The sequence below is a fragment of the Cygnus olor genome, chromosome 7, assembly GCF_009769625.2.
Source record: "Cygnus olor isolate bCygOlo1 chromosome 7, bCygOlo1.pri.v2, whole genome shotgun sequence".
In the NCBI taxonomy this organism is placed as follows: domain Eukaryota; kingdom Metazoa; phylum Chordata; class Aves; order Anseriformes; family Anatidae; genus Cygnus; species Cygnus olor.
In genome coordinates this window covers 26,588,156-26,610,800 of record NC_049175.1, presented here as the reverse complement: position 1 = coordinate 26,610,800, position 22,645 = coordinate 26,588,156, and the positions used below count along the sequence as shown (strand labels likewise).

Here is a 22,645-nt window from a genome sequence, read left to right as displayed (position 1 = left end):
TCTTCACTGTTATTGTTTGTCCTGTCATTGCCCTTCACTTTCATCAGCTATTCTCCCTTCCTTTGCCACTTGATGTGCTTTTCTCCATTCCAGCAGCTGCATTTACCTGCATCTACAAAATATTCTCTTAATTGGCTGTAAATTCTCTCAGGCACCCTGAGCCACCCACTGGCCTTTCCTCCTCCCACCTGTGGTTCCTCAAGGTTTTTATTTGAGCTCCCCTACCTTTGCAGATCTTCCTCCATGGATTTCTTTTCCACAGCACTGGATTGCCTCAGGCAGGCATCGCACTAAAAGCCTGTCTGCCATGGATCCTATCGTTTTAATTCCATATTGTTTCCTCTGTAAATAGCAATTTTACTGCAACATAGTAAGCAGATTTGTACCGTTTCCAATATGTAAGTATTAATGATGCAGTCAATTAATTCCTTTAAAAAAGGATGAAATTCTTCCCTGAATTGTACCCCCAAATGTAGTGGTGTTACTTAAAATGTATGTTTTCTCATTGGAAACTTAAAAACTGTCCGAAAAGGTAACAGTAAGTAATCAGGTTTTTTTTAACTCACTAAAATTCAGCATGAAAGAGAATTTTTTGGAAGATGAATTTTGAAAAGAAACAGTTGTGATAGAAATCATAAAGTTTTAAAGGTCTTTCCATTTCGGAACATGCAAGATTAGTAAAAGTGAAAGAATTTATTATCTCTATTTCTTATCATTTGTGTTCTCTGGTTGTTATTTCTCCTCTCAATTTCACTTACCTGAACATGGTGGCAAGGCTGGAGACATGAAGCTTCCTATTTCTCGGGACATGCTAAATGAGAAAGAAAGATTCTAGTAGCACAGTGTCTAATTCAGCACAAAACATTAATCTTATAATGCATTGGGAATTTGAGGTCATTGAGACAAAGTGCTGCAATCAGTGTTTACGGTGACCCTTTGAGGGATGTTCAGCTCACACTGGGTAGAGAAGATGCCATGCTCCAAACTCTATGAATAGCCTTGAGTTCTTAACCTGTAATAAGAACATTTTGCAGACCTGTAACACAATTCTGCAAAAGATTTCTTGAGTGCTTAACAAATTAGTAAGCTTTAGTACAGGTCTTAGCGTGCAAAAAAAAAAAAAATCAGGTAGATGAAAGTGGCCTTGCTGGGGAGGCAGGCACATTAATGAAGAATTATGGAACAGTATGGAACATCAGCTGAGCTCTAGGAATTGATTCTGTGCGCTTGTTTTGGCTTAGCTGAGAGGCAGCATGACTTACGTTTCTCTGTTTAGGCAGTGACAGAATTACTAATATAAATCCAACAGTGGTGTCCAACCTTCAGCCAACGGTGACCTCCCTTGCAAACCAGCCATTGGGCTGAAATTTCTGCTCATGAATTAGGAGGTCCCCAGCTCATCAGGAATAAAAGATAATAAGTTGGATATTCAGTAAGCGCATGCTGTGTTTTGCCAGTTCTTCCAGGGAGCACAGGCCACTGGCAGAGGACTGCAGGTCTCAGGACTTTGAGACTGAAGCAAGCTGAGAATATGAACACGTGCAACTCTTGTTACCATGACCAATTTGGTGTATTCAGGTCTCTTGACTACTAGAGCCTTATTCTAAGTGCTAAATCTGTTCCTCTTTCCTGGAAAAAAAGTAGCCATAACCCTCCAATTGATGAGCAAACCTTTCTCCTCTGGAATGAAGCTGGTGTGTTGCTGCTGGTAGGGTGATGAGGTAAAGCGTGCTGAAGTGAGAAAGATACCTCTTTTTCAAGCTGAGGCTAACTTGAAAATATTATTTATTTATTTATTTTATGTATATCCTTCCATTTAGTTATTTATACTTTGTTTGGGAGATCTCTTTTGACAGTTAACCAAGTGTAAAAATTCAATAAAGGGATTAAATTTGTGAAGGTAGACTTGACAAAACAAGACAGGGAGAAAGAAGGAAAGAAGAGGAGGGTGGTGTGAAAGCAACCACACAATACATACAGTAAAATAAAAGACCCAGAGGTGGAAATATAAGGGCTAAACAAAAACCTGCTTCACTCAGTACAAATAGGAAAACAACCTCACTCTTTTTTTTTTTTTTTTTTTTTTTTTTTTTTTTGTCCCCAGCAGAAACTGAATACTACAACTGCAGCTTTAGGTGAAAGGAGGAGAAATGTCTGCAGAGTATGGTGTTAGCTCATCTCCCTGGCAGGGTTGCCTGAGAACATCTATCAGCAGCAACTTTAGTATTGGGCTTTCCCTGTTAGAATAACAATAACTCTCTGTCTCTGCTCCCTGATTACGGTCTGTCTGTGCATTTTATTTATTGTATTTATATACATAATGTAAAAGGTTTACAAGAACCAAAATAGGAGTCTCTTAGCAGGCATAAATCAATGCAACTTCAGTGGCATGTTGATTTACACTTGCTGAGGATCTGGCTGGCAGTGCTGTACCTGTGCTCACATTCTCCTTTTAAGTCCTCCTCATGATCCACTGATGAAACAGTAAACAAACTAGGATGCAGGTAACACTAAACAAACTGAGTAAAGACTGTACAATTTAATTGTATTGATGGAGGCAGCTTTGCAGGGCTAATAATTGCCGTTCGTGTTTTTAAACCTGTTATGTAAATCTTGGACAGCACCAGACAAATTTTCATCTCATCAAATGTCCAAATGAAGAAGTAATGTTTCTGTTTATTTTTTAAAGGCTTCAGGAACAATCCTAGTCAAGCTGGGACTGAGTGTACAGTAGGAAAAACTGTTTATTTCCAGTTGGAAGAAGTTCATTTGAACCTTACCTCACATTTCCATTTGTATGCCTGGGTTTTCCTGGTGTTCTGCTTTGGTTTTGGAACAGGATCAAAGTAAGCTGTCGAAGTCAGCAGGAATTGTGATGTTTTTTTTCGCCTGGTTTCAGGTCAACACCCCAGTAAGACAAGTAATCCCCTACAGTTCTTAACCATGATAAGCTTTCCTTTGTTGCATTCATCATCATAGTCAGCAGGCAGAGTGATTGGTGAGAGTTAAATACAGGTTTTCTCAAATGCAACTTAAGGTGCTTTCAGGAAGTGTATAAACTTAATGGTACGAGGGTTTTAGTTTCTAGTTTGTTTGTTTTTTAAAGAATAACCTCAAAAGACCCTTAATTAATGGTTTTATCTGATTTGAGCTAGGTAATGTTATCCCAGCAAGGCTCAATTCAGGCTAATTGACATGATTTTTTTTTTTTATTTTATTTGAGTGATCCTTGTTGAGGAATCCAGGCTGTTGGTGGGAATTAGAAAAATGGATTTCCTCAAGGCATTTGGAGACTAACTGGCCTTAGACTCTTAGGGAGCCTAAGAGTCTCTATAGGTGCAGGTCAAGAAAACCAACCTTGGTCGACCATCGTTTGCTTAGATGACTGTAGATGGATGTCAACTGATTTTGAGTAAATTTTTTAATACAATCTTATTTTTTTTCATTTTTTTTTTTAGTGTGTAGATGAAAGAAGCTAAGGAGCTTCTTATTTGCTGTCAAAATTTTAGAGAGCTCCTGATATTTAAAATGTACTTCTGTTTCCTTTACTTTTCTTCTGCTTGATCTGCATAGCAACTTTTCTTAGTGAAAGGTAATTTAGGTACTTCTGTGATTGCAGGCAAGACCAAAATCTCACCTGGGGGCAGTTGGCATGGTCTGCTTGCTGACCAACAGGGACTGAGCATCTTGCTCATGGTATCTAAATCACAAAGTTGTGCTAGGACTTTAATTATGTTCTCACATAACATTGCAAAAAAAAAAAAAAAAAATCACTGCTGTGAGAGAAAAAAAAAAAAAAAGTTGGCAACCTAGCCTGACAGTCTTTTTCTAACATATCTGGTGTGGGAAATTAATTCACATAGTGCATTAAACATGTGGAGTGATTTTTTTTTTATTTTCTTGACTGTAGCTGATGATTAATATTTGTCTTGGAGAATGAAGTTTGTTTCCCAATTATATCCTCATGATAGAAATGGTAAAGGATATACTTCCCCATTCAAAGAAAGACTCCTGACTCTGACATGCAATGAAGAAAGAGGAGTAGCAGGATAAAAACAGATCTGTGAGTTAGTTAGGAAATGGGCTCGCTCCAATTCATTGGTTTTCATTACTGGTTAAGAGCTTTGCATCTGCTGAGCCCTGGAGAGTTGTGAATATATTCCTATATCATAAATGTTTCACAAATCAACATTTAGACCAGATGGGAATGGATAAAGAACAGTCATGTTGTGTGTTTCAAAAAAAAAAAAAAAAGAAAAAAAGAAAAAAAGCAGGGGGGAGATTAAAGTATGAGAACATTTAATTAAATAGTTGTCACTCGTTGTCACTGGAGGTTGTGGTTGCTTAAGCTTTACCTGGACTGCCAAGGCACATGGACAAATTCTTGTGATCTTTTCAAGGCTTCTCTTACTAGTCACTGTTGGAGATGGGTTACAGATCTGTACCTTTTAGTGAGATATGGTACTACCATGTTCTTATGGTTCATTAGTTAAAGGATGTCAGTCATCCTTCAAAAAATCAAGAAATGATCCCTAATGTCTAAGTTGCTTAGTAATGAACAGAGATACACCATAGTAAATCTGGAAGACCAACAAGCCATAGATTGTATGGATACTCTGTATAAGCTCCTGATCTGTCCATAGTGTATTTCTTTGTAGAGAACGGGACACATTCCTCAATTAATTAGACAAGAGGAGGAATAAAAAACAGGAAGAATAATATATTTGCAGTGAGTACAGTGAATATTTTCTCTAACTCTCCTTGCGATCAAATAAAGTTTTCCAAAGACACCCATGAACATTTAGACTGGAAAGCAGTGGGTATTAAAGTTTGAGCTGTCATCCAAAATAACACTCAGCAACAAAGTGTCCTGAAGGAATTCTCCCTCTGCTTTTTGAAAGACTTTGATACTCTTCTGTGTATTTTTGCAGAGGCTTGCCAACTTCCAGTAACCACGAACAACCTTCTATCTCCACCAGCTAAGCCAAAACATGTCTCTGGAATGTATTACCCGTGAGAACATATTAGCATGGAGCTCAAGCTAAACAGAAAAGACTAAAACGTATCATGGCACAGGGTCCCTCTAGCTCTCAATTCCTGCTATATGTTAGCATCTGCGATTCTCTTTCACTGACACAGATTAATTTTGTCAGAGGTTTCCCTTACAAGACGTCTCCTCCATTCTTGTTCTGTGACTTTCCTTGCTTCCTCTTTAGAAATAGCTGCCATTCCCAGAGAAGAATCCTACTTTAGATGTCTAAAACTGTCTAAATCAAAGTGTCTGGGGGGATAAGAGCTGGAAGTTATGCTCTTCTCTCCAGGCGCAGCATGACTTTCTTGTTGTATATTAAAAACAGCAGCTGTTGTTGGAGGTGAGGGTTCTGGAAATGAAAAGCATAAAGTCCTAATTACCTATGGCAGGGAAAACATCTGTGTGGGAAAACTAATGAAATTAATTCCAGAGCTTAGCAACTAAATACATTAATTGTCATTAATTAATGCTAAACTACAAAGCTCTGCCAATGGAATCGCATAGAATGTCCATGAAAATGAGACGCTGAAACAAAATCCTTGAGTTCATGTGAGCAAAACAAAAATTCCCTTAGGAAAAATGAGAGATCCAGATGCTGCAAGAAGCCTGCTTTGCCTTCTTTCTGTATCCCATAGCAGAGAGAGCTTTTTTTTTTTTTTTTGGTGTGCACATCTCAGAGTTTGGCTGTTTGGGAGATTAGTTTAAGCAATTTCAGAACTCTGCCCTTTAGTAGTTATTACTGGCATTTTAGAACTGAAGCCATGGAGAATTGCACTGTAAAAGTTCACAGGAATTGCCTTAGTAAATCTTCATCAATGGTACAATCACTGCTGCACAGACTCCGGTGATCACAGCAGAAATAGACATAGTCACCATTCCTTCATTAATGCAGGATTGAAAAAACTTCAGTCACCTCTAACAGATGTCAGCCTGAACTGCTCTCTATAATATCTTGTGGAGAAGATTCCTTAATCATCCTTGATGGCCTGTCCTAGCAGCACCCATCCTGCTACGTCCGTGTATTTGCAGGGTAGATAACGTGTTTGTGTGGGAAACATGATGGCACAGCAGTCTCCTCCTAGTGCTTCCCAAAGAGCCACTGTGCCTGTGGAAGTAAAAGAAAACAATGGTGGTAGGTTTTAAAAAAAAAAAAAAAAAAAAAAGGAAAGAAACAAGGTGAGAAACAGAAGTCTGATCCTACAATAGCTCTAGGCCAGGTGTTTTGATCCCATGTGTGAAAAGCCACCCAGTCTTGCCAATAGGACAGCTCACGGCCAGCCACGTCGACTGACTGCTCAGCACAGTGCTTTGTTGTTGAAGCTGAGGATTTCACTCAGGACCCTTCTTGAGACTGAATGAGAGGGGATGAATGTGAGGACGTGTAAAGGGCTGTCCATCGTATAACGGACTCAGTTAACAGGAGAAGTGGGAAATGGCTGTGCTGCAGATGGACAGATTTGTGTCCATTCGGTCTTTTGACTAGTAGCCCCCCTTAGCTGCTTTTTCCCTGGCAGCAGGGGGACAGAGGAGACTGAACAGCTTTGAAAAGGGAATTTCCCTGAGCTCACTGGAATGAGCAGGCTTGGACTTATATCTCTCCCTGCCCTCTCGTGGCTAATGTGGAAAAAATCATGTCCCTGCAAAGGGAAATGCACTTTGATCACACTGTCTGGGTTATATTAATTAATGTTTTGCACTGAGCTGCAAAAGTATAAAATGTTATAAACTGCAGTGACTAATAATACTTATCACTTTATATATTCCAAGAACTCTGCAAATGTCGGGGTAAAATCATCCCTCATCAAACTTTCCTGAAGATTCGTTACCCTGCATTTCTGTTTCAAGCAGAAGTCAACAGCCCTTAGAAACAAGGAAAGAAATGTCAAATGATAGATTTTAATTAAACCCAAGATTAAATATGAGATAGTAAAAATCTAGCCATTTCTATTTCAGTGGAAAATGCTGTTTCTCTGATCAGAAGGCAGTAATTATATCAAACAAGGGGCTGTGCTTCTTCAACAGGGAAGAAGATTAGAAGTAGTCCTAAGATTAAATGCCATGTAGTGTTTCTATCATTTAAGTGCTAATGCTAAAATGCCAAAATCCTTTTTCCTGTAAATCAGTTTTCTCCTTAAACAAAGTACAACTTCTTAATTGATCTGAAAGAGCCTAAATTGAATACAGAGAATCTGGTTCTGTATTCTGGGATAAATTACCACCATGAAAAAATTGACTGTTTTCCTTCAGGTGATGGATTACGAGATGAGCACCCTGCAGTGCTTCAAAACAGGAGATGAAGAAGTCCCATATGGTAACAGCGGATGAGCTGGCTTTAGGGCTGCATTTAGGCCATTTACTTTGAAGCAAACAACTCAGTGAAGCTCAGATATCCAACTTCAAGAGTGGAATGATTGCCCAGGTCTACCAGAGTGCATTTACCTACACAGTTAACAGAGATGTAGGTAAAATTTTTGAACCAAGTGGTGATATGAATTACTCTGTAGTGTGTGGGTGCTGTAGGAAACGCAGAGGTGTGCCAGGAAAGGGCTTCTCAGTGGTGCCATTATGGGGCAGGTGTTCTCGTACTTGTGTATATTCTGGACCTTGGCCATGTTCTTAATAAACTCAGGCATGTGACTGTGTAGAAGCTGTCGTGGCCTCCAGTAAATCCCCCACAATGGGGATGACAGGTGAACTGTGGAGGCTCGGCACAGAATATATCTATCCTGCAGCATAGAAACAATTATTCAAACCCATAGTCACTTCGGGAGTCACAGGACTTGAGCTGTTTGTTGTTTCCGTGAAGTGTCCCTTGTGCCTCTGTTGCTCCTTCACTTGGTTAGTCCCTAAGTTTAAGCTTAAACCTGGATAGCATCCAAGTAAACTCAACAAGGCAGGTAATAGTGCTGAATGATACATCCTTGACAAGTTTTGTGTCAGACCTAAGTCACAAGCATTAAGTTTTGCCACGTTCAAGCACTGACTCTGATGTACTCCCAGCATGGAACCCCAAGGGTGGAATGCAGCAATTAGGTCAGTGATGTTGGTCTCTCTCTTGGTACAAAGGAGCAACATACAGGTCTGATATCTGGATTAGTATTGAATGAAAGAAGTTATGAGAGGCTGATCCATGTGAAGAAGGAATGAACTTAAAGGAAGAGAGCAATGAAGGGTAAATTTACCAGAGGTGTAAGGGAAAAGTGTTAATGTTGCTTTGAATGGATGGTGTCAGTTCATATCACATGAGGCTGTGAAGCAGAAATGTGGCCTCAGCAAGTAGGTTTGTGACAGTAGGGAAAATCTGTGCTCAGGATCTCAAGTGTCTTGTTTTTGTCCTTTTCCTTTCAGATGCCCAGTATATCACCTGCAAGATGCAGAACTGCAGCGAAGCCACTCGAAGCAAACCCTTTCCAGGCTATATCGACCATAATTCCCTGATTGTCCAGGATGACTATGTCTTTGTTCAGGTGCAGAACACCCTCTTCTCTTATTTATTCTATTATTTTATATTCTATTATTTTCTCTTTCCTTCTTTTGCATGCATGTGCATATATGCTAACCCCCAACTAATCAGAGAATAATAAAGGCACCAAGTGGATTGTAACAGTTCATTACAATGCTAATAGAGTTTCTTCTACCTTTAGTATCTTGTCACTGTGGGGTCATAGAGTTCCTTCCTGAAGCATCCACTGTGTGTACTGGAGTAATCCTCCATGCCACTCCTGCAAGCTCATCAGCATTCTCAGATTAGTGTTCTCACCCCCCAGCTCGAAGTGACGTGTCAGTCTTCTCCTATCGCAAGGGCAGTAGACTGAAGCTGTTTTAAGCACAAGAAGGAAATAGAAAAGAGAGGGAGGGAGTCAGGGGAAGAACCAAGGAAGGAATAATCAGGCTTTATTGTTACGCCTCAGTTGTGATTATAGTGAAAAGGCTGAAGATGAGATGTACTCAGCCAAGCTGTGTTCCAGGTGAGAGCTGGAGAATAGATCTGAACTACTGTGGGTTTCATTAGCCTGCTGCCAGGGTCCATTTAATAAGAGATGAAAAGGACAAAAAATAACAACAGAATTGTGGGAAACATGGAGGTGAACTGGAAATCATTAGGACTAAACTGGTTTTGCAGACAGCTTATATTCTGTCATGCTTGGGGATGGAGTGAAGATAGAGGATTGATATTTTGAATTGAGTGAGTTGATTCCTAATTGCCTTCAGTTAATGAACTCAATCATAAACATAAATACCCTTCTAAATCATGCACAAATAAATCCGGAACATACATTCCAGAGTAGCTTTTGTGCCTTCTGTGTCTGGGACATAAATAAAATGTTTATGAGGTAAGAAAAACAGGTGCACACAATGCTGTTCAGACTCGCTCTCTAATTTCAGATTAACTGTGTGTGTGTCACGAGTGACACAAGAACTGGGGAGTTTATATCTGAAATGATTCATTGCTTCATCACTGATGCCTTGGTTTTGTGCTCTTCAATATTGTCTTCTCTGTTTTGACCTAATTTTATGGCACACTAGAGAGAAGTTAATCCCTTTGCCCCACTTGAAGTCAACTCTGGGGAGATTGCCTGCCTTTCTGGACTGCCCTTGTATTTTGATGCTTTTCACTTTCTGCCTATAAACTGTTGTGTAGCATTATCAGTGCTGTAACATTTCTTTATTCCACCTCAGTGCTAGCTGCATGGTAGAAGGAGGAGAGTGTGAGGACAGGAAGTCTCTTACAACCTTTCCCTTAATGTCCTGAGGAACTTTTCACAACCTTAACTGCTCAGAGAGATAGTACGTGCCAAGTGTTAATAATTAACACTTGCATGAATGAAATAATATTTTAATCCCTGGAAACAGTCTCTCTTTTTTTTCCCTAGTAGTCAGTGAATTAACTGCTGAGTGGTAATTTCAAATAACATTCTTCAAAGGGTTACATATGTAAGTTATCTGGCTTGCAAGTAATAAAATAAATAATTGCTAAATAAAATGCTGTGAGTGATATTGGACTTTACCATATCCCAGACACTATTCTTCAGAGGAGGATTAGTCTCACGCTAGACACTGAAGGGCTGGAAGAATAGATGAGTTCCATGAGAACCTGCCCCGGCCTTCATCTCCATCTAGCTTTTCCACAACTAAGGCATTCGGAAGGAGAATTAGTAGGTTCAAAAGTTGAAAATAAGGGAAAGTGGGTTCATTTTTCCCACTACACCCTGTTTTCTTTACATTCACTCTGGCATTCCTTTCCCTAATTTTTGATCAGTTCCCTCAAAAAATAGTTGAAGAGCTTTAATATAAGTAGTTCTTAGCCTCTACGTATATTCCATTTTAAACTATTGCAGTGTCTTTTAAAACACTCACTGCTAAAGTGAAGTCTTGATAAGCCCAGATAACAGGCAATTAAAGCAAAGTTCTGCATGGAGAATCCCTCAGATTTTTTTTTCCTTCAGTGTCTTTCATCTATGAATTTCAAAGTAATTTATAAACACTGATTATGCTTCAGCAGCTAACATTGTCAGCTTTTTTTTTTTTTTCCCCTCATTAAGATGTGGCGTAAAATGAAACCACACATTGCTTTAACCCAGTGTGTTCAAGGGATTGCCATCAGTATTTAGGCACTAATATAAATAGCCAAATTTACAGAAATACCAAATCAGCTCAGGTTCTCCTGCCTTTGGGAGATGTGAATGTTTAGGTGATCTGGAAACATGGCTTGTGCAGGGCCACACAGGAACCAGATCTGGAGATAGATATAGAAATCAAGCATCATGTCTGCCAATCTGCTTGTCTAACCAATAGACCACACCAGCTTTACAAACAGAAAACAGCTTGTTTTGTGGTAAGAGGAGAGCAGACGGTCAGCAGGTGACATAATGGCCTAAATGAAGCTAAGGTTACACCTTCCCAATACTTTCACCTGAAATTCTGGCCTTTGTCTCTCTTTGTAGAAAAGGGGATTTCTCTTACTCTCTATTTTTCAGCCACTGTCAGTTGGATCAATGGTTATTCATCACCTGTAACAGCACTGCAATTTTAAGCCACTGCCACCAATGCTGTGTTGTTTGCCTTGACAGTTTTTGCTTGATGTTTTCACTAGTAATAAAAATATTTTAAAAAACACTGAAGATATCTTTTCTGCTTTTCTCATAGTTGACATCAGGTGGACGACCACATTATTACGTTTCTTACAGGAGGAATGCATTTACACAGATGAAGCTGCCAAAATACTCCTTGCCCAAGGTAAGCTGTTGTTGCTGGAATGCCTGTATGTACCTACATATTTTCTGATTATTCAGAAATTACTGAATTCAGCACAAGTAACCACAAGATGACATGCAACGAGTGAAAACATCATTCTTTAAGATAACATTTGCAAGCAAAACGGGACTCAAAACAAAAGTCACCACTTTGGCTATTCAAGGACATCAGCATGAAATACAGATAGATACCATGGCCCATGTCAATTAATTTTTTGAGGGATTCTCTTTTCTTGTGTGTGTGTGTGTGTTAAAATTCCCTTCTTCTTTCCCTGTTCTGAGTGGGTCACTTTTTGTACTTTACCTCATTAGCAGATTTTAATGGGAACCAAGCAAAGAGATGGCTTTGTGTGCCTTCTCCTTACCCTCTCTAATTAAGAACAATGGTGAATCAGCACCGGAGCTTGAAAGGCTATTACTGCCTTCTGTTGCTGATTTTTTTCTTAAAGACCTATATGAAATGTTAGCTTCATTTTGAAGGAATCACCATTTTGCAGCTGGGTTCCTAACTGCTTCTTAACAAAGACAAAGAGCCTTTTAATTCTTGTTATAGCCTGGCTTAAATGAAATCTAAGCTCAAAGGAAGCAAATATCTGGTGGATTCCATGTGAGATCTAACATCTGGTTACAAATGACAATCCCTGCTTAATTTCTGGGAATGCAAAAGGGAAAGAAGAAACTGCAAGGTCAGCTTGTTCCTAGAAGTTGAAAGTACATCATTATTTGTAGATGGAAATATTCAAGGGGATAATTTGGCTATTATCACAGCTGGCTGTCTTTGATTCCTCACTCCAACAGACCTATCTAAAGTGGATTGACTGGGTGACCTTCATCATATAACCAGACTGTAGCTCAAACCCAAGCCTTCAGAGCGATACCTTACTTACACAACTGTTGTACCTTTGTTCCTGTTTACATCACCGGAAAAATCCAAGCTCTCAGGACTTTGGGGACCCTAACATGATAGTTTATAGGCTCTGACACAAGAGAGCTGTCCAGTGAAACCTAACTTAAGAATATTGTTTCTCTTAAAGTAGAACATATATCTTTTTTCTATAAAGATGCAGAGATTTGGAGATTGAATTCCCAATGTACTTCTTTCTACAATCCCAGGTAAACCTTGCACTTTGTGTGAGACCTAAAACTCTCACTGCCCCAGAATCTTCAGTCATGTTTTAAGATATTACTCTAAGGCATAGATTGAAACTTCCCATGCAAGTGGGAAGGAATTACTCTGTCAATTCAAATACAATAAACAAGTATAATATGAAGTAGTCCTTAGCAGACAAATTGCATTTTTAGGATGGGTTTTGTAACATCCAAATCAGAATTGTTATTTATAACTGATTCAGACCATTTGCAAAAAGACTGATTGTTTTGAGCTGGTTATCTGCTTTACCACCCACTTATTTCTCCAACTGTCTACCTTCTCAAAGAGATCTCTGGAAAACCAGGGAAAATATACTATGATTAAATTCCAGCATGTTCTCAGAGAATAGGTATAAGAGTAATACATTCATGTTATCTGACGAAATTAAAAAGCAGATATTTAAGGAGATAAGATGCTTTGTCACAAACTGGGAATGTCTTCAAAGACCGAAGAGCTACGTTTGGCTTGGAAGGAGCTACAGTGGAGCTGTGGCTGTCTGGGAGTTTGATATCAAAGCAAGATAGCTGCTTTTATTAAAAATGTACAAAGCACTATATTATTCAAAGGAATTGAAACAAACAGCTTCTTTTATGCCTCAATTCTCTTTCATCTCCTTCAGCTAAGAAAGTGGGGCCAAATATGGTAAACAGTGCTAAGCGACTTCTGGAATTGAAGATAGAAATATCAAGCTTTTTGTCTCTGCATGTTGCTCCTCCTGAACTGGAGGGGTGCAACGACAGGCAGCTCTAGCAGGTGATATTGCTGTTCAAGCAGGAATGGCCTATAGCAAATCAAAACTAAAATGCTCTGGCTGTTCGCATTGATATCCTGGTAACCAGTTTGATTAAAAGCCTGAATGAATGTGAAACTCTCTCCAACACAAGCATGTCTGCACACGTGCACAAGGTTGTATTAACCCTGTAAATTTATTGAGATTTATTAACTTCTGCAGTGAGGTTTCTTTGTGAAATACTACTGCCCATTTTGTACCACAGCACCACAGTATGTTCTCTGTTATAGACTCTGTATTATCACTCACAATAATCACCTTAAATGTACACACAGGGTACTCAAACTCTCTCCATTCTAGACCAATGCACTAGGCAGACATCTTTGAATGCAAAAGCAAGACAACCAATTTCTCATTAAAAAATACCTGTCCTTAATCCAGTGCTGGACTGAATACTGATTGAATGGGTGTTTGTGGTACTTCTGTTTTAAATTCATTATCTTCTTTCAGCCTCAGGATAATGGTAGAAGCAATAACCAAATAAAAAATCCTGAAATAGAGACCTTAAAAAGAGGCGACAATCTCAGTAATTGACAGGATAAAATAGGCACTACACATCCCTGATATTTAACTTGTCAGGAAGAAAAGTACCCTGACCAAGTGCAAAAAGGGTAACTGAAACATGTTTAGTGATTCAGAAAACCTTGGCCTTTAGTGATTGAGCAGATACCTGATCGAACCCATGCACAGCATCATGCTCTTGCTTTGTCTTTGGAAAGTCAAGGACAGATAGTAGAACTGCATATTAATGTACCTCTACTGTGGGCTGGAATAGAAAGAGGAAAGCTCAGGTTCTCATAGGCAGGTGCATGGGGAGTCCCCTGAAGGTAGCAATGGCTGTATGAGAAAGGTCCCTCTCCTCCCTCTTTCTGTAGAAAACTCAAATTAACATTCTTTGGACTAGTGGAAGACTCAGTCAAGTTCTTGCTATATATCAATATGAAGGCACCTTTTTTTTTTAAATTATTATTTTTATTATTCCTTCCTAAAAAAACACTCCCTACCATGAAAAGAAAAAAAAAAAAAGTGAATAAAAATGTGAACGTGATATGCTGATCAATTTTGATTTTCCCATTGTGAAAACCAGAAAATCTCTAATGTTGGTCAATGATGTGTTTGATGCCTGTATACTGAATCCATTCTATCAAACCTTTGTATTGTACCTGCATCTACTGGACAAGGCCGTATTCAGATGAAAAGTTAACTGATCCAAAAAGGCAAACAGTTGGAATATTATTTTCTTTGACTTTCTACACTATCTGTATTATGCTATTTCTGTCTCAGTCTGTGCTTCTCCTGGCTTAAATTTCTTTGAGTGAGCCTCACTGTGTTCTTAGACTAGCATATTATTTCATGATCTGATCAAAACTCAGGAAGCATCCAGCAAATATATTAACTTATTTGCTTCTTAAGCATACATGAAATTGCCTTTAAGTTTTCCTGGTGTTGATCAGAATATCTTTTTACCTCTGTGCCCTTGTTATTAAAATACTTTTGATTAAAATTGTATATTAATAAAACTGTACATTCACCAGACAAAATGAATTTTACTTATAATCTCTCTGTTTAAGTAGAGAGGTCTGTCCGTGTGTGCACACATATTTAATTTCAAGTTTAAATTTGAGATTACAGCTGTGCTAGCCGATGCTGCCTGAAGCACACTGGGATCATCTACTCATGTAGTTCTACCAGCAGATTGACTAGGGTGATAGTCTGAAATGAGAAGGCTCTGACAAACAGCTGTGGCAGTTACTTCTATTAGCACAACTGGAGCTGAGAGAGGATATCTGTTCACAGCCACAATCAGTAGAAGCCAATGGGACTTATATTAACTTTCCTGATGCCTCAGGATTTAAACCAATCTCTTCCTCCACAAAAGCAGCCCTTCTTCTGGGATATTTTTTTTCTGCAGCACAAAGAAGCAGGTAAATCAAGTGAATATTCATCCACTCCATACTCAGATCTGGATGTGAATAAACAAACTACTTTTCTGAATTTTAACTTTGTGGTGAATCCACTTTAAAATTTATGTCAGATTTCTTCTGCATATTATTTTTCATCTTTTCAGTATAAAGCTATATCTGAAAGTATTAATTCCCCCTCATAAAATAAAAAGAAAGTAAATTGTCAAAGACTGTTATTAACAGAAGGAAGAAGTGGCATCAACTTCCAGAGAATATATTTTCTGATAGAGCTCCCAGTTTTGCATATAGCCCTGGCTGAGATTCATGGATGCAAAATAGCTTTGGGATATCTGCCCAAAGCAGACAGCTGAATCTTTTGGGAATCACCTGGTTCTAAGAAGTCTGGATTTCTTGTCCTACCTTCACAGTTTTTCAAGGTACCAAGGAACTCAGGGCTCCTGTATTGGGCAGATAGAGCCTGGGAATTTCAGTGGCTTTAAAAAAAAAAAAAAAAAAAAAAAAGAAAGAAAAACTAGAAAGAAGGATTCAGGTTTAATATACATATGTATATATATTTAAATTATGCACTTTTCATTGTTTCTTTTCTACTGTAACACAGAACAAACACAGAAAAATAAAACAAAACTTCACTCGTAATGCTAGTGATCTAACTACAATTCTGCTCTTTATATCTACTGAGGTTTAGGGATGTCTGCCTGTTCTGTTGCTGGAGGGGTGTTTAGCACAGTGGTCCAAGGTGTTGGCTCCTAGGTGACACTGTCATTAGAAATAATAAACAGCAGGAACATTGGCTCTGCGTGTTCACCCATTATATCTTTCTTGTATCAGCTTCCTAGCATACTTGGTTTCTGAGAGATAGGCAAGAAGCAGATGTTTCCAATACTGCTTTTTCTTTTATTTTTTTCTTTATTTTTTAAAGCATTTTAATATCTGTGATTGTACAATCACAAGCGGTATTGCTCAAGCGCCAAAAATTAAAAACAAACAAATAAACACAAGAACAACCAAAGCACTCATTAAAATGAAAATTTTGGTAGGGGGAAAAAAGCGCTGCTGTATGACACTATTTCCAATGTAAATATTCAATTAACACCTTATCAGTTAATTACCACTTTGAAAGTTGGCAGAAGAGAGCTGTTGTAAAATATTCCTAGATGGAATTCTCCACTTAGAGGAATGTTTCTCCAATACAGGAATGTTGTCTGCAGTTTTCAGTTAAACTCCAGCCTAAATATATCTTTTGCTCCTCCACAATTACTGTGATGCTCTTGGAAATGACAGGGCAGAGATCCCTCTTGTAACATGCCTCTGTTTTCTTTCCCCAGGATATGCATGTTATCAGCACAGACGAGAGTCAGGTGTTTGCAGCTGTTCAAGAGTGGAACCAGAACGACACATACAATCTGTATATCTCCGACACCCGAGGGGTGTATTTCACCCTGGCCTTGGAAAACGTGAAGAGTAGTCAAGGACTGGAAGGGAATGTGATGATTGACCTCTATGAGGTATGTCATGACTCCAAATTTCTCATTCCTATCTAAAAAGCTCACACAACATCAGTACCATTGCATTCTTGCACATCAGTCTCATAGTATGCATGTGAACAGCAGAGCCAAAGCTAAACACATTTTTACCCTTCTTTTAATCAAGGATCTGAGTGCAATTAGATGAGTTTCAAGCCAAACTTTGCATGGGTGTTGAAATTAGGTCCAGCCTAATAGTGTGAACAGAATCACTGTTGTACTCTCCAGTAGATTCTCAGGTGAGGAAAAGCTCATGTTTATGCATTGGAAGATGTAGCAAAACAGCTCATTGCATTCCTAAAAGGAACTCTTTAAGTTTCTCAGCCAAAATCCAGCTGACCCAAGCCTCTGACCCACATTGGTCTAGCCTATGGTTCAGAAGGTTCCCAGCACTCTGAATTGCATCATTCTCCAATTCTGCCATTTTAGTTGTGCTTCTGAAAGCCTAAGCTCTAGCTATAGAAGGAAGTAGGGACAGTAGTTTTCAGCTATCTTTGTCACTTTCCTCAGCTTGGACTCTTCTGGGAATTGAATTAACTTTAAACAGACCCTTCTGGACTATCCTATGAGCATAGAAACTCTCCTACTTCACATTGATGTCACCTTTACCCCCAAATCTTTTCCTGACAAGTGCATTCTGCCTAAGCTTACCTGTAAGAAGGCCAATTTACATTGTCTTTTGTGACAACTGATCCTAAGAATAGTACTCTCAATATATGCTTGTACTTCTCTTGGTCTGATGCCAGTCTTACTTCTGGAGACAGCTAAGTAGAAATTCAGTCCTCAGATGCTGTTTTTAGGGTCAGCTTCTCTCTTCAGATCTCTTCCAGTGGATTATATGACCATTTAGAGCCAAGGAATAGCTCTGAGTTCCTTTGAAAATGAAAACTCTTCCTGTATTTCCCCATCACTGTCTGAATATTAGCTCTACTACACAGTTCGCCTTCAGCTGCCCTTTACTTGGAAACCACCTTGAATTGTGCAAACAGAGAGCCTAAGCATTGTACATAAATGCAGATGAATTGTAGGAAGATAGGCACTGTCATTTCCCAGTCATTTGGAGTTTTCTACTATTAATCTCTCTGCAATGCTGGCAGCCCATGGACAGGCTGTTGCCTCTTATTACTGTCAGCTCAAGAAGCAGTTTCACTGCATTATGTAAAGGTGTCCTACATCCCAGGGGGAAAGAAAAGCCTTTGTTTTTTATTAGACTGACACTACACAGTAACCTGGATTGAAATTGATAGAATTAGACTTGTAGCGTCATATCTGCAGATTATCTAGATAGAAAGAATATTGGCTGACACTGAACCTGGCACAAAACTTCCTTTCAATTTGATGTTCTAGCTGGAAGGGAACAGAAAGCCATCCAGCAGGATTCTCCCAGTAGGGTTGTTGCAAATGATGAATGCTCTAGGGATAAATGGAGATCAAGATCAGAGAAGAAAAAATGCATAGATAAATTAAAAGGAAGTGGAGAAATTGCAAAATGACTCCTTCTGTAGTGACAGAGGATATTTAGTAAAGCAATATTACTTGAGAAGATGCCAGAGAAATGCCTGCTAAATGTGCATGTGTCTGTATGCATATGTTTGGCAGGTATAAAAAGTAAGTTCATCTGGTTGAATTGTAGTGAATGTGTTTCTGTGTGCAAATTTCTAATCCGGTTCTGCAACAAGGATAAATATCCTCAGTTCTTCTCAATGGAAAATTGTATTGGGCATGAGAAGAAAATAGAAGTTCTTCCCTGGTGCCTAATCATGTTCGTCTTTCTTTTCTCCTGGAGAAAAGCTCCCAGGAGGCTTTCACTGGGAGATTGTTATTTCAGGGTGTGGGCTCTTCTGCTTCTGGACGTTGTAGGGGATGAGGAGACCACTGCCAGTGGGACACTACTCTTTCTGAAGGTGGGACAGGGTAGGGTATGAGAATAGCTCTTCTCCCCATCACCTTCCAGTGCCAGTGCATCTGTATGACACTGGACCCAGCATTCAGTGGTTCTGCAGTTGCAAAATCCTAGAAACCATTGTAGAGAAAGGAAAGAACAAGAAGCACTGGCCAGTGGGTACCCTTTGTAATTCCTACACCTCTTCAGTGATGTGGTGTGGCTCTGCTTGACTCTTTAGCTGGGCTGTTCTGCAGCAAGATCATCCTGCCTGTGGGATTCCAGCCTGAGAAATAATAGTTGGCCTCTTTAACATGAAGAGAAACTGATTTTATTTTTTCTGGTTTGACTAGTGATTGAAACAGAATGGGAGTCGTTATAAAAAAATGGAGATGTGAGGAGATGTACCAGTAGCTGTGGCATACATTCCTATCCAGGACTTATATTTTTTTAGTAGTATGTATTTTGGGTGAGAAACATATGTTTAAAGTATGAAGTTGCTGATGGGGAGTGAAGAACGTGTTTTGAGTTGTGTGCTTTGAGTGTCTTGTATTAAACTTCCACTGAAAGCATAGACAGCATTTGTACCTACACACAGTGCATGTGAGGCAGGGAGGGATTGTCTACAAAATCCAGGCAGGCCTGACACAGCGCTTATTTCTCTGAACACCGGTGGCCATACCCTTACTTGTACAAGTCTGTGTCTATTATGGTTGTGTGAACAAGTCATTGTGTGTGTCATGGATGTGTATATGCAATACCTGTATCTCTTCCTACCAAGAGCACACAAGCATGTATGCTGTGTGCAGTCTTTTTTAAGATAAAGCTGTCCAAAGCTGACAGCATAACTTACACTTTGCTTTCTCTGGAAAGCATTTTGAGTCCCAGCCCAGGACTAGAATCATAAAAAGAAAAAATTCATAGGATTTCAGAACACATTTATCACCTGATATATAAAATGCTTTTTAATCATTTATGGCCAGCATTTCACAGGGACTATATAATACAACTATTTCAGGACAACAACGAAGAAAAGTACAAATGGAGCTATAGGCTCTGGCCACTGGTAGTAAAGGAAGAACTATGTTACTTTTTCAGCCCTGGCTATTCATACAATATTAGTAAGAGAGAGAGTACCCCTGTCTTTTCAGGATGCCTTTATACCACAAAGAAATCCTCTCCTTATTCAGGAGAGACAAAACAATCTAGTTCAAATATAGAAAATATTACCTTTTTGTGCTTATGTCAATAATATATCACTAAACTACTTAATTTAAAGACTATTGCCCACTAGAGCAAGTCATGTCTAAGTCTTTAAGTAACTTCAAATAAAATTCAGTGCCATTACTCAAGGTAGAAAGGGCTATTCAGAATGAATAAATACACCAATGTACTGTACCAATGCACTCTACAGTAGTAGTGCCATGGCATGTGGCTAAAAGTGCAATAAGGTCCTATTGACTGGGAGTAGTGTCATCCAGATAAAGTCCCACAATTAAATCAGTTGAGCTGGAACAAACTCTGAATCTGCTGAGTAACCATTCGCCACATGATGCAATTTAAGTAATAATCTCTATGAATAAAAAGCCTTGGTGAATGATCCTGTGCACCAGCTCTGCATCATAAGAAAAGATTGGGCTGGATGACTGAACAGGCTTGATGGAAAACAAAAAGTTTCTCACTTTCCCCCACCTTCTCCTGATTTCCCTTCCCTTTTCATTGTAGCACTCAGACTGCAGAATGACAGCCTAACAAATTCATTCGCAAGCTGCAGCAACTATTGGATTATTGATTTTCAGTGTGCTAAGTAGATGGGAACATTCTGCAATGTGAGTTGTGGTTTGTGGTTGACTTTTTTTTTTTTTTTTTTTTTTTTTCTTTTTTCTTCCCACTAAGGCACTTTTGGGCTTGATTCCAGTGCGAGACTGTTAGCATAACATCTTTCCAAAATCCTTCTGCAAGTCAATGGAGTAAAGCTCTTGGATAAAATATTGGGAAGAATAAAAGGATGACGATCTCATTGCTAGCTCTATAACTAGCATTCTGGGTGGCCTTTCTTGAGTCACTGATGCTTCAGTTTCCTCAAAATACAAAACTGGTATAAAAAATCCAATGTACCCCAAGTTACCCTGTTGAAACGTTGATAACTGCAGAGCACACTGAGACCCTTGGATAAAATGTCTTAAGCAGGCTGTGTGAGAATAGAAACACTAAACAGCAAGTGTATATTTGTGTTGTCATTTTCTCTGCAAGGTCAAAATTGCTGCTGTTTCCTACTACTGCATGTAAGAGGCAAATAATTCCCCTGTACATATTTCGTCTTTCAGGGGAAAGGATGTCTACCCAGATGAAAGATTGTCACTTTACAGATAATGCTATTGCCATCTTACCATGTTCCTATGCTGCTTCTGAAATATAATCTTTTTCTTCCATTTGCCACCTTTTCACCTGTGATGGTGTTATCATGTTCCCAGCCCTTCAGTTTGCCTTCTTTTGATATTCCTTGGTACTTCTTGCCCTGACATCTGCCACACTGACACAGCCACCAGATCCCTGTTGGGTTTGACATGGCACAAAAGACATGTACAAAGAACATGCATGGGCTTGATCTATTTTTCAGCCATGTCAATTTTTCCTAGGTAGCAGGGATAAAGGGAATGTTCTTGGCTAACAAGAAGATTGACAACCAAGTGAAAACTTTCATCACCTACAATAAAGGGAGAGACTGGAGTTTGTTGCAGGCTCCGGACACAGATCTGAGAGGAAACCCTGTTCACTGTCTCCTAGTAAGTACCTGAGGAGGGGAGAAAAGGAGGGAGGGGGGGACGACTTGGGGGTGCTAACAACCCAGACCAATCTTTTTCTACCAGGTAACAGAAGGGGAGGGCAGCACCTCTCTCCATGCGGCACAACTCATGAGGGCAATGCTGCATTTTAAAAGTGCGGTACATCAGGCTTGGGCCGCCAGATGGCATACCAAGAACTGGCTTTGTAATTTAATGTAATTTAATTTCTGGAACAAAAGGAAGCGTCGTAGATCAGTTTCCTTCTGCACAACTGATGGTCTCCCCTTAAACAGCAGGTGAAGCTGGATGCCGTTTCTGCGCAGTTGATTCTCTGGACACTAGATGGGAGGAGTGAGCTTTTGTAGCTCAGGAAGTTTCAGGAACCCTAATAATTTGACTGGCTCAAACAAAAGGAGAACCGTTTTCTTTCAGGCCAGTCTGTTGGCAGTGTAAATATTTATCATTTCTCTTTGAGCTTAAAAGTGAGAATTGACATATTCATGCAAATATATGTATTTCTATGTGTCAGGTGTATGTTGTACCTGTGTCTGTACCTATCGATATAGATCAACATATGGATAAATCTTTAATCATCATTATAAGCAAATGGTTTCCAAGAGTGAAAAGGAAATACATTTTGAATAGAATTGGAGCTCTCTGTTAAATTGGATAGCTTAGCCTGATATCCACATATTTTTTAGTTTATGTCATCTATATCCTGTAGTAGGATAATAATCTGAACTCTGCCTTTGAGATTTTCAAGAGATTTTACATTAAAAATACATCTAACTTGGTTCAGGGCAAAATCAGGGGCACTAGTTAGACTGCTCTTCCTGCTACTGTCCTGTACCTTCATGTTGTTTTCCATCGGGGGAAAAAAAAAATCTGACTTGCCATTGTGCTTATAAATGAGCCAGAGGTTCTGTTCTGCAGGGTCTTTATGGAACAATTGTTTGCAGAAGTTGCATATTTTATACACAAATGTATGCTGCCACTGCAATTATCTGCTATATAGTGGAAGTGCTTCTATGACAGAGGATAATCCAGGACTGGATGGTTCTTATGGAAAAAGGGAATAATGGCTCCCTTAAGCCTTCCCATCCATACTCTACAATATTCATGGGCACCTGAAAACACAATTCAGTTCATTTAAAATTAGATCAGATACGTCTATAGAAGCTGGGGTTCCCTTAGGCATGATAAACAAGACAGACGAGATCATGAGCAGGAGCAGAAGTGTGGGCACTTGTAGGGACACAGTGAGAACTGACAGAGAAGGTCTTGGTTCTCTGCAATTTGCAGT

The 22,645-nt window shown here is 39.2% G+C and overlaps 1 protein-coding gene across 5 annotated transcripts in view; it reads left to right on the top strand.

The window, feature by feature from the left end:
* SORCS1 (sortilin related VPS10 domain containing receptor 1) overlaps nucleotides 1–22,645 on the top strand; it is a 287,317-nt gene that overhangs the window by 205,263 nt on the left and 59,409 nt on the right. For all 5 annotated transcript variants that reach the window (XM_040564073.1, XM_040564076.1, XM_040564074.1 and 2 more), the window contains exons 7-10: nucleotides 8,381–8,499; nucleotides 11,180–11,269; nucleotides 16,477–16,656; nucleotides 21,196–21,342. In XM_040564073.1, coding sequence (XP_040420007.1) covers nucleotides 8,381–8,499; nucleotides 11,180–11,269; nucleotides 16,477–16,656; nucleotides 21,196–21,342 — 536 coding nt within the window. The remainder of the gene's footprint in view (nucleotides 1–8,380; nucleotides 8,500–11,179; nucleotides 11,270–16,476; nucleotides 16,657–21,195; nucleotides 21,343–22,645) is intronic.